The 12,796-nt window shown below is 36.4% G+C and overlaps 3 protein-coding genes across 4 annotated transcripts in view; 2 read left to right on the forward strand and 1 right to left on the reverse strand.

The window, feature by feature from the left end:
• Positions 1 to 12,796, forward strand: part of LOC127523958 (transcription initiation factor TFIID subunit 1-like) — an 86,268-nt gene that overhangs the window by 40,895 nt on the left and 32,577 nt on the right. The window lies entirely within an intron of this gene.
• LOC127523967 (CMRF35-like molecule 5) overlaps positions 1 to 12,796 on the forward strand; it is a 67,819-nt gene that overhangs the window by 31,994 nt on the left and 23,029 nt on the right. The gene's annotated exons all lie outside the window — the stretch shown is intronic.
• Positions 1 to 12,796, reverse strand: part of LOC127523943 (B-cell receptor CD22-like) — an 80,390-nt gene that overhangs the window by 5,560 nt on the left and 62,034 nt on the right. Inside the window, exons 8-15 of one of the 2 annotated variants that reach the window (XM_051915164.1) lie at positions 9,048 to 9,395; positions 8,698 to 8,949; positions 8,360 to 8,617; positions 5,482 to 5,724; positions 5,309 to 5,399; positions 5,109 to 5,151; positions 4,510 to 4,760; positions 3,189 to 4,294 (exon numbers count right to left, since the gene is read on the reverse strand). In XM_051915164.1, coding sequence (XP_051771124.1) covers positions 4,237 to 4,294; positions 4,510 to 4,760; positions 5,109 to 5,151; positions 5,309 to 5,399; positions 5,482 to 5,724; positions 8,360 to 8,617; positions 8,698 to 8,949; positions 9,048 to 9,395 — 1,544 coding nt within the window. In that variant the 3' untranslated portion in view covers positions 3,189 to 4,236. Of the gene's footprint in view, positions 1 to 602; positions 649 to 766; positions 867 to 949; positions 1,193 to 1,283; positions 1,542 to 3,188; positions 4,295 to 4,509; positions 4,761 to 5,108; positions 5,152 to 5,308; positions 5,400 to 5,481; positions 5,725 to 8,359; positions 8,618 to 8,697; positions 8,950 to 9,047; positions 9,396 to 12,796 lie in introns of those variants that run through there. The other variant, XM_051915163.1, reaches the window with a different exon arrangement.

Here is a 12,796-nt window from a genome sequence, read left to right on the forward strand (position 1 = left end):
CGGACATTGTCACATTCTGTTTGTTTGTTGTCATATGTCACATGTTCTCCTTTGCTCTGTTTTCCCGCCATCATCTATCACCATGGACACTAACGATATCATCACAGCTGTTTGTCATTTTGGTTAATTGATCTGTGTATTTGAGTTCCTGTTTTCCCTGTGTTCCTTGTCCGGTCTCGTCATTCCTGAGTTGTGTTGCGTCTCTGCCTGTACCTGTTGGATTTCTCAAGTAAAAACTTATTGTGTATCTAATCTCCTTCATCGTGTGTTCCTGCGCAAGCAACCCTGACAGGTGTTAAGTTCACATAAAGACAACTTACAAGTATACTTGCAGTATAAAACTACTGAGCGTATACTTTCATAAACTAAAAAAAAAAAAAAAAATGTGCCGCAAGTATTTAACTAGTAAACTATCTTTATACCTCTAAGTTCATTTGTAGAATAGCTGAAGTACAAATGAAAAACGTAGTTGTAAATTAGTTGTGTACTTAAAGTTTACTACTCTTGCACTTAAAATCTAATTTTATCCTATTATTGATTTGTTATAAAAAGCTAATTATATTCTTTTATTGATTTCAATCTGTGCTTTTTGTTCACCTCACCTCATACTCATGAACTGCAGATCTTCTGCTCTTCATTTTCCTCTGACTGTCAAAATAGGAAACATAAGAAAGTAATTTCATTGTTTTATATAATTAATAATCAAATATCCTTCTGCATTAGTTTGAAAGTAGAAAATATTTATATATTCTATTAATTTATTTACACTATAAACAGGATGCTGCTGATGATGATTATGATGATGAAGAATAATCCTCCAGATGCCGCTGCGATCACAATCACATTCCTACCAGCACCATGATGAACTGAAAGAGGAAGATCATCATGATTAACTCTCCAAACTGATGAATGATGTGAAGATACAGGAGTGTGTTAATAAAAGCTTCACCTGTGACAGTTACAGCGTCTGATCTCTGAGATCCATGTTGATTGTGAGCCTGACAGTAGAAGCGTCCACTCTGTAGTGCACTGAAACTCTGTCCAGATCCAACAGCTGAGCTTTCATTCTCCTTAAACCATCTGAAGTTCAGAGCAGGAGGGTTTGAATCACTGCTGCAGATCAGAGTCACTGAATCTCCTGACACTATTTCACCAGATCCAGATATCAACACTGAGACGTTCCTGGGAGGATCTGAAACAGACAAAAGAAACTGGTTATGTTTTGATATTGTTAATCCACTAGTTTGTTTGCTACCACAGTTACCGAATCATCATTAACTCACACATGATGTTTAAAGTCACAGCATCAGAGTATTTCTCTCCATGTTTGTTTCTGGACTTGCACTTGTATTCTCCACTGTCATCAGAGCTGATCTTTGAGATGCTGTAGATTCTTCCAGATCCTACAAACATTCCTCCTTTAAACCAGCTGAAGTTCAGAGCGGGAGGGTTTGAATCACTGCTGCAGATCAGAGTCACTGAATCTCCTGACACTATTTCACCAGATGGACTGATGGACACTGAGACGCTCTTTGGAGGATCTAGAGGTCCATAATATAAAATGATAATAATTGATGAAAACGTTGCATTCTAATCAGTTTTGTCTTTGAAACTTTTACACAATCTAAATTCTCTATTATGCAATATCTGATATTTCAATACATTTACTCAAGTGGTTATATGACTGAATCTGTACTCACACATGACATTGAGCTGAACAGCAGGAGAGGTGTGATTGTGTCCGTGTACAGCACAGCTATATCTGCCTGCATCCTCTCTTCTGACTGACTGCAGCAGGAGTTCATTGTTTCTGTCTCTTCTCTCAGTTAATGGCTGTGAGTTTCTGTACCAGATGAATGTTGCTCTGTCAGTCAGAGTGCAGCTGCTTTTACATGTCAGACGGACTGAATCTCCCTCTGTCACTCTCTCAGGAGACTCCACCTGAAGATCTGAACACAACACACACATTATATCTAGTGCTGCTGTCATACACTGATTATTATTCAACATAATGTACAGAAGAAGAGAGAAACCTCATGAAAGTCACCTGTGACAGCAAGAGTCACTCCTGGAACACCAGTCCATTTTTCTTTATTAGTGATGAATCTGAAATAGTACTCGTGTGAATCCTTCAGTGTCACATGACTCAGTCTCATAGTGCAGTTCTGCTGTTCATCTCCCAGATACTGAAGCCTCTGACTGTATTCAGGGTCCTCAGACAGATCTGGATGTTCTGTATTTCTAACTTGTGTTTTGCTCCAGAACACTCTCATGATCTGATATCCAGCAGGGTATTTATAAGTGCAGCTCATTATCACTGATGAGTTCTTTACTGCACAGATGTGTGAAGGACTGTAACTCACACACCAATCAGCACTAGAAACCCCTGAAACACATATTAAAGGGATAGTTTACATTAAAATGACTGCTTCATTACTGACCCCTCATGTTCATCACATTAATTTTTTTATAGAACATGAAATGCTGACATTACAAGACAAAAATAATCACTATTGATGCACATGTTCATATTTTAGATTAATTTCAGTGAGAATAAGTTAAAAATGTAGCTGAAGTTAGTTTTTTTTTTTTTTTTTCCACAGAAATTCGTTTGTGAAAGGGGTTTTAACAGGGGGTTCAATGACTGCCGGACCCCCATTAAAGACCCGTGATTCAAAAGAAAGACTTTGATAAGTGACTAAAAACATTAAAAACTCTCCAGCAGGAGCGACTCACCGTGAATCATGAGCAGAAACACCAGAGGAAGAGGAGGAGCCATCATCAGTGACATCGCTACAAGAACAATAATACAGTATAACACACACTATCATCATTATAAAAACTTTAAAAACATTTCTATAAAGATTTTTTCATAGAGAATATGTCCTATTGAATAGGTCAGTGGTTTCTACAACAGTATTAATCAGACTATATTCACACAGTAACCAGTGTAGCTCTTACCGTGTTCTGGTGAGTCTCTCCAGCAGACGATGAACTGATGAAATTTTTATGGTTAACACTGTTTATTTTAAAATGCTTGCACAAACAGAAAATGTTTCTTCTTCTTTCTTGACTCCTGCCCACACAAGCAACTCATAGTGTTGGTCCAGATCCGGCCCACATCTGTTACGTGTGGATTCCATGCGGGCCAGATGTGGGCCGACACTATGTTGCTGTCTGGGATTATCAACCAATGGCATTTATTGATATCTAAAAAAGCCATTAAACACAAAATGTTTAACTATAAGAAATGAGGTTTGTCCAACACTTTGATTAATCAATGAATCATGTACACAGATTTATTAACATATAAGACATATTTACAGTTTAATTTGCATTTGCACACATTAAGATTGAATGAATGTCTGGGAATAAATCAAATCAAAAAAAAAAAAAAAAAACTCTGTTTTTATAGCCTTTCTTCCTGGAAACATTTTCTGAAGAATTATTGAGCAAGATTCTCAATATAGGAACATATATTGAGTAACACTGGATGTCGTCACGTTGACCTCAGAGAGACAAGTTATATTTTGACATCCTTGAGAGAATTTTTGCATTCAGTTTATTGGTGAAAAGAAGAGTGACAGAAAGTGGTGGGACAGAAAATGACTTCATCCAGAATCAGTTCACATAAGCACCAGCCCGTAATGAAGAACAATGTACGACACACAGACAGTGTCTCAATATTCGTCACCGATCAAAATTATTTCTCAGCTAATGTTGCTTAACACGAAGTCCCTAAAAGGACATGGTGACTGAAAAAGAATGAGATGGGAGGAAACATTGTATTTCAAAGCTTTTGCATTTGCAAATAATTTCCATCATCATGTGACTTTAAGGGGCTCTGTAAAATGTTGTTTTAGTCAAACTGATTAAACCATCATGATTGACCCCGTCTGAACACACGTACACAGAAGCTGCCCTACAAATAATCATCACTGGTGAATTTAATAGAGCGAGGTGTACATCAAATTTATTTTATCCACTGTTGCACATATACAGATTTTGTTAGAATAGACCAAATATTAAACCAAATATGTTGTGGGTTCTTGGCTCTTTCATTTGTATTCTGCTCTTGTAATGTGTAAAAGATCACAGACACTGTGTTCCTGCCATCTGTTTACCTGATTTAATGAATAATAAATAACTGAACATGCTGAATTGACAGCCCTACTTACAAAACTCTGTTTAATTATAATTGGTTTAAGCCTTTGTCTTCATGATGGTCTCTATTACTCATTTGACACAGCTGTAGATCACAGAAGCCTCCTCCATGGTTTCAACATTTGATCGCCTAAAGAACATAAAATAAAAATAAATAGAAATAATGTCATGTATCAGATTACATGATAAAGTCAAATACAGAGACCTTGAAGCCTCAGTGGAACACAAAGTTATTAAGACACTATAAATTCTCCTTTCATCACAATCATAAAAGTAACATGCGGATGAGTAGATGACAAATGTTTTATTTTGGGTGAACTGTCTCTTTAAGCTGGTTCTTCTCACCTCACAGCAGATTCAGGCTGGTGAATCCTGATATTGTCGTACTGGCTTTCGTTCTCCTCTGATCTCTTGGTCTGTTTGTTTTTGTGATGTTGTACAGTTGCGTACTGGATCTCCTCAGAATCTCTGCGATCAGGAGTGTTTCTGTCTCTTCTGGGTTTGCTGAAAGCAACAGTGGTGTACTGAGCGTCGTCAAAATCAGCTGATTCAGAAACATGAACGTCTCTCCCTGTTACGTCAGAGTACAGATTGTCCTGCAACGCAAGAAAATGAATTTTTATTTATTATTCACATTTAAGGGCCATTCACACAGAACATTTTCCATTTCAGTGCAGTACTTTTCCATTGTTTTTCTATGTAAACACACGCTAGACAGATGTGTTTGACCGTTGCGCTCACGTGACACGGCGTTAAATAAACGCTGCACTCAAAAAAGGCAGTAAACTTTTAAAAACGCATCTCTAGACTTTCTGTTTGTTTTTTGTTTTTTTGTTGTTTGTTTGTTTTGTTTTTTTCTTTCGTTCCACTGACTTGTCTCTCAAGTTTTCTATGGATGGCCCTGTTTAACGAGATTATTCACATGTTGGGTCTGGATGATTTACCTGCTTCGCTGTGAGGTCTTCAGCTTTAACATCTCTTCGTTTTCTAATGATATAACAGACAATAAAATTGTAAGCTGTATTTTAAAGAATTATATTTAATTCCTAATCACATCACATGAGACATTTCCACCTGCACTAGTCTGAAAGTGAATAACTATCATATACTCACTGTAATTGATAATGATTTTAATCAAACTTACATTATAAACAGAATGATGATGATGATGATGAAGAATCCTACACATGCCACTGAGATCCCCAACCAGACATGCCAACTAAGACGATGATGCACTGAAAGATGAAGAACTTGAATTAAGATTAACTCTCAAAGCCACACAACTGTCTTTAACTCTTTATAAAATAAAAGCTTCACCTGTGACAGTTACAGCGTCTGATCTCTGAGATCCATGTTGATTGTGAGCCTGACAGTAGAAGCGTCCACTCTGTAGTGCACTGAAACTCTGTCCAGATCCAACAGCTGAGCTTTCATTCTCCTTAAACCAGCTGAAGTTCAGAGCAGGAGGATTTGAATCACTGCTGCAGATCAGAGTCACTGAATCTCCTGACACTATTTCACCAGATCCATTTATCAACACTGAGACGTTCCTGGGTGGATCTGATAACAATTATCAGATTATTAATTTAGGACCTCTTACAGTGCTTAATTTGTAAATTAATAATTGCCAGATCCAAAGGCTCTGTTACCGACACATACAACTTCAGTTTTCCTGGAACATACAATGACGTCACTAAACGGTGATGGCACAACTATAAAAGCATCATTCACAAGTTTCTGCACAGCCCGAATTACTTCCCAAAGCAGTGTTTCCCAACCTTATTTATTTATTGCCACAGCACAGATTTGATAAGTAAAAAACATCATGTGATTGGCTGAGAGCCATGCATGCAGACACAGACACACACACATTATATATATACACACACACACACACACACACACACACAGTTGAGCTCAAAAGTTTACATACCCCTTGCAGAATCTGCAAAAATGTCAATCATTTTAACAAAATAAGAAGGATCATGAAAATTGCATGTTATTTTTTATTTAGTACTGTCCTTAAACTATTCCACATAATAGTTGTTTACATAAAATCCACAAGACAAAAAATAGCTGAATTTATAAAAATGACCCCATTCAAAAGTTTACATACCCTTGATTATTAATACTGTGTGTGGTCACCTGGATGATCCACGACTGTTTTTTTTTGTTGTTGTTTTGTGATGGTTGTTCATGAGTCCTTTGTTTGTCCTGAGCAGTTAAACTGAGCTCTGTTCTTCAGAAAAAATCTTCAGGTCCTGCAGATTCTTCAGTTTTCCAGCATCTTCCGCATATTTGAACCCTTTCCAGCAGTGACTGAATGATTTTGAGATCCGTCTTTTCACACTGAGGACAACTGAGGGACTCAAACACAACTATTAAACAAGGTTCAAACATTCACTGATGCTCCAGAAGGAAACACAATGCATTAAGAGTCAGGGGGGTGAAAACTTTTTTGAATTGGATGAACAGAATAAATTGTACTTTTTTTGTCTTCTGGGAAACATGTAAGTATCTTTTGTAGCTTCCAAAGGGCAGAACTCAATGAAAAAATATGTTCTTTAAACAAAATTAAAAAAACTTGCACATCAACTTCTTGTTCAAAAGTTTTCACCCCTGATTATTAATGCATTGTGTTTCCTTCTGGAGCATCAATGAATGTTTGAACCTTGTTTAACAGTTGTGTTTGAGTCCCTCAGTTGTCTTCAGTGTGAAAAGATGGATCTCAAAATCATTCAGACACTGCTGGAAAGGGTTTAAATATGCAGAAGATGCTGGAAAACTGAAGAATCTGCAGGACCTGGAGGATATTTCTGAGGAACAGAGCTCAGTTTAACTGCTCAGAGCAAACAAAGGACTCATGAACAACCATCAAAAAAAAAAAAAAAACTGTCGTTGATCATCCAGGTAACCACACACAGTATTAAGAATCAAGGGTATGTAAACTTTTGAATGGGGTCATTTTTTATAAATTCTGAAATTTTTTTGCCTTGTGGACTTTATGTAAACAACTGTTATGTGAAATAGTTTATTAAGGACAGTACTAAATAAAAAATAACATGCAATTTTCATGATCCTTCTTATTTTGTTAAAATAATTAACATTTTTGCAGATTCTGCAAGGATTGCAGGCAAACTGGCAGCAACACACACTTAATATTGACGATAACGGACAAAGAACTGAACACAAGCAGGAACTTAAATACACAGAGGTAAATGACGAACAGTCGTGAGGGTCGTTAGTGATCACGGTGACTGATGAGTGGCGGCAAGATGGAACAGGGAACACGAGTGACAGGAGTGACAGCAAACTGAAAGTCCTAGAACTGAACATAATGGTGACAATGTGGAGTAAGTGCATCGCATTACGTTTACATTTACAGGTTATAGGGCCTAGAGATTATTGAAGCTATGTGGGTGCTCAGTTTTTCTTACATTTGTACATTTGGAAAAAAATATCATTATATAAAAGATGAAGCACTATGCGCAGGATATTTAAAACAAATTTGTCTACAACTAGATGGTAAATACCAGACTAAGACTTCTCCATTCTTCAAATAAAAATAAATAAGTAAATAAATAAATAAATTAGCCTTTATAGACAGTGTTTCTTGAGTAAAGAAAACACTGTACTTATTCAAACATCAGGGGCACATTCAAGCTCAAACAGGTGCGCAATGTTTTGCTACAGTTTCCGGGTTGAACGACATGTTTCCTGGAAACGATGTGCAACGGTTTTGAGATACATTTTCACTTGTTTGGGGGGTGTGTCAAAAATGTTAGCCCAATCAGCAGCAACATGTATATAAACATGAGCACTTGCTCCACTATAGAGGTGGGCGGAGTTATAAGGTTTGACTGACAGTTTGAGGATCCAATGAAGTTATGAGGCTTAGTCACAAGCTCTTTTAAATACCTTTCATTGGTTAAATATTTGTAAAACTCACATACAGACGTAAAGGATGACCAATACCATTGATTTTTAAAAAATAAAATAAATCAAAAATTTTGAAATATAGAGATGAGCTTTTCTGCACAACATTAATGATATATTCTTATTTGTAGCATTTATTTTATTTATTTTTTATTATTAATAATTTGTTTACAAATTAGGCACTGCAATTTTAAAATTACTAATATGAAATTAAATTATCAAAACAGAATCAACATCTTATGTTTTATAATAAACTCACACATGACGTTTAAAGTCACAGCATCAGAGTATTTCTCTCCATGTTGATTTCTGGATCTGCACTTGTATTCTCCACTGTCATCAGAGCTGATCTTTGAGATGTTGTAGATTCTTCCAGATCCAACAAATGTTCCTCCTTTAAACCAGCTGAAGTTCAGAGCAGGAGGGTTTGAATCACTGCTGCAGATCAGAGTCACTGAATCTCCTGACACTATTTCACCAGATGGACTGATGGACACTGAGACACTCTTTGGTGGATCTAAAAGACAAAAATAAAAAGGAATGAAATTCCAAATATGAATTCAACAAGTTGTTGAAAATAAATGAATCTGTACTCACACATGACATTGAGCTCAACAGCAGGAGAGATGTGATTGTGTCCGTGTACAGCACAGGTATATCTGCCTGCATCCTCTCTTCTGACTGACTGCAGCAGGAGTTCATTGTTTCTGTCTCTTCTCTCAGTTAATGGCTGTGAGTTTCTGTACCAGATGAATGTTGCTCTGTCAGTCAGAGTGCAGCTGCTGTTACATGTCAGACGGACTGAATCTCCCTCTGTCACTCTCTCAGGAGACTGAGACACCTGAAGATCTGAACACAACACACACATTATATCTAGTGCTGCTGTCATACACTGATTATTATTCAACATAATGCACAGAAGAAGAGAGAAACCTCATGAAAGTCACCTGTGACAGCAAGAGTCACTCCTGGTTTACCAATCCATTTTCCTTCTGTTATATTAGTGATGAATCTGAAATAGTACATGCGTGAATCATTCAGTGTCACATGACTCAGTCTGATGGTGCAGTTCTGCTGTTTATCTCCCAGATACTGAAGCCTCTGACTGTATTCAGGGTCCTCAGACAGATCTAGATACTCTCCATCCTCTTTTACAGGGTCTTTGGTCCAGAACACTCTCATGATCTGATATCCAGTAGGGTATGTATAAGTGCAGCTCATTATCACTGATGAGTTCTTTAGTGCACAGATGTGTGAAGGACTGTAACTCACACCCCAACCAGCACTAGAAACCCCTGAAACACAACATTCACAGGGAAATGATGAAAATGCCCACAATATAAAAAAAATACTATAAAATTTACATCAACTTACTGCCAATTTAGTTTGCCAGTAAGCCTGTAAATTTACAAGAGTACTGTAAATCAACTACAGTTATACTGTAAAATACAGCACACCTGTAAAAACAGCAAAACAAGCGCAGCTGTGAATTTACAGTTCTTTACTATAACCTACTTTACAGTATGTTACTGTAATAATACACTGAATTAAAACCTGTTAATTCGCTTCATTTGATGAAACCAACTGTCTTAAATTGGTCAATTGCCATTTAATATTTATATTGTGTTGGTAATTTGAGTATATTAATACTGAAATTATCTCTCAAGTTCACTAAAAAAGAATGTTTCTTGAAATAAAATTAACTTAAATGAGTTAACTAAACATCAATTTAACTCAGTTCTGTTGCAGATAATTGCTAGTTAACAACGACACACAGGCAGGTGCTAAAGTACTTTGTAAAAACTACACAGTTACTAAAGCAACATGCAGTATATTACCAAAATGTTATTATTCTCAGTGTGTCTTGTTCTTCTCCTGGACTGAAGCACAGGATCTACTCTCCAGCACAATGGTGACCCACAAAACTTTTAAATCCCAACAGAGCATTAACAGATCTCCACTATAATATTATGTGCAAAAACACATAAAATAACACTGCAGTTCAGCCTTTACTCTCCTGATCAGTCACTGAGTTCACATAAATTAATTCAGAGAAACTAACTTTTTTAGTTTAGTACATTCAACTCAGATTTTACAGTAAACTATTGACTTCCAGCCACAGCCTTAGCCTTAGAAGACATTAAATCTCTGAAGATCTGATTAAACAACTCCACAAACAGCATTACCAGCTTCACTTATTACTAACCAGACTGACTTTATTTCTGTCACACATCTACAGAAGCTCTTATTGAGAATTAACAGAGGTTTAGATGTTGATGTCTTATTTTACAGTGCATCTATGAGTTAAGCAAATAACAACCATAAAAGTTCATTAGCTTGTTTTTCTTTACAAAACTGATGATTATGTAAATGAAGAACTACACTTATGGGTAAACCAGACATCAGACAGAAGGTGATGAAATACAGGAAGCAGAACAATGAACACTAACCACGAAAAACAGTCTGGACTGAATCTTACTACATTATAGTTGATATTTTACCAGTGATTACTTTTTCCTGGGGTTACTATCAGGGCTAACTGATTAGTCAAAACCTTTCTAATGTTGAGATATTATAAGTCCCATTGTATTTACAGGAGAGACTCACCTGAATTCATGAGCAGAAACAGCAGAAGAAGAGGAGGAGCCGTTATCAGTGGCATCACTGCAGGAAACTAAATCATTTACACAACAACACGTCATCTTCAGTTTCATAAATACAATTACAACAGCAAGTTATAAACACTGTAAAAATGATAAAACTATTTTAACATTATTATTGTTAGTAGTTTTCCGCTGTTAAAACTCATGTAAAGACGACACTGGGCACACATGAGCTCTGGATGTTCAGAGGTTATTATGAAAGAAAATGTTTCTCAGAAGTTTCTTCTGTGAATGGAGATTCATTAGTTATTCAATATTCATCACTGAACAAGTGTAACTCTTACCGTGTTGTAGTTTCAGACACAGCAAACAGACTCCAGGAGAGTGAACTGCAAATGCGAGCTGAAAACTTTCTTCTGCTGTTTTACAGTTTGTTCCTTCCTTTTTTTAGTCTATTTTAGTGACCTGCCCCATGCCAACACAGGAACAACCCAAATTAAACTACAGGAACATCTGACTGTAAATGAAACCACTTGCCAAGAATAGAAGATAAACCTCTCTTCTTACTTTCAGTGTGAAGGGAAACTTCCTGTTTGAGGATGATTTTGAAAAGTTTGTCTTTTTTAAAAAAATAAGTAGTTTTTCATATTTATAGACAGTAAGTGTTTGCACAATAAGATTGTTTGTATGTTTACATGAATGTTCAGTAATTTTTTACATCTCTTTGAGGCAGGAACATGCAAATACCTTCTCTTATATAATGGATGGAGTATATATTCAAATATATATGGATGGATGGATGGATGAATAGAAGAATGGTTGGGTGAATGGATGTGTGTATGTATGTATGGATAGATGGATGGATGGTGTAACCTTGAGGATGGCCACTTTACCTTCACTGCCCTGAAGATAGAGCTGTTTTCTGACACTGTGTTTGTTCATACATATGGAAGCCTGTTTCCGCCACTAAATAAAAAAAATAAAAAGAGTAATTGCGACTTTTTATCTCAGAATTCTGACTTTTTATATCGCAATTGCGAGTTTACATCTCACAATTGCGTGATATAAAGTCAGAATTCTGAGATATAAACTCGCAATTGCGAGAAAAAAAGTCAGAATTGCGAGTTTTTATCTCAGAATTCTGACATTTTTTCTCGCAATTCCGACTTTTTTTCTCAGAATTTTGACTTTATATCGCGCAATTGCGAGTTTATATCTCGCAATTCTTACTTTATATCATGCAATTGCGAGTTTATATCTCGCAATTCTTACTTTATATCATGCAATTGCGACTTTATATCTCAGAATTCTGACTTTATAATTAAAAAAGTCAGAATTGCGAGAAAAAAAGTCAGAATTCTGACTTTATATCACGCAATTCTTACTTTATATCACGCAATTGCGAGTTTATATCTCAGAATTGTGACTTTATAACTTGCAATTGTGAGATAAAAAGTCAGAATTCTGAGATAAAAGGTCACAATTACTCTTTTTATTTTTTTTTATTTAGGTGGCGGAAATGGGCTTCCATACATACATGTGCATTAGGGAAGTGTAACTCTATAAACACACACACACACAGCAAGTGGTTTGGCTTTTTTCAGTCCATCATGATGATGGTGGCTTTGATGTGTGTTTTTGTTGTTTTTTGTGTGTGTGTTTGGTCTGTTTCATGTCCTCAAGCACAACAGCTGCAGTAACTCAGGTGAGACTACAGCACTAACAGGACATGTACTTTTCTTCAAAACATGTTCTGAAAGAGCCCCTGCATATTTCAATAAATCGATAATTAAATCAATTAAATCTGTATGTTCTTATCAGGTTCTGCTCCTCAACGAATGACAATATCAAACTCAGTGCAGGTGACAACAGCAAATCTCATTCATACACAACCTTGTTTTAACATCAGTGTTATTTTAGAATCATTGAGATACTATTTTTATGTATTTATATACACCGATCAGGCATAACATTATGACCACCTTCCTAATATTGTGTTCTTCCCCTTTTGCTGCCAAAACAGCCCTGACCCGTCGAGGCACGGACTCCTCTAGACCCCTGAAGGTGTGCTGTGGTTTCTGGCACCAAGATGT

Source organism: Ctenopharyngodon idella, chromosome 12 (assembly GCF_019924925.1).
Source record: "Ctenopharyngodon idella isolate HZGC_01 chromosome 12, HZGC01, whole genome shotgun sequence".
NCBI lineage: Eukaryota > Metazoa > Chordata > Actinopteri > Cypriniformes > Xenocyprididae > Ctenopharyngodon > Ctenopharyngodon idella.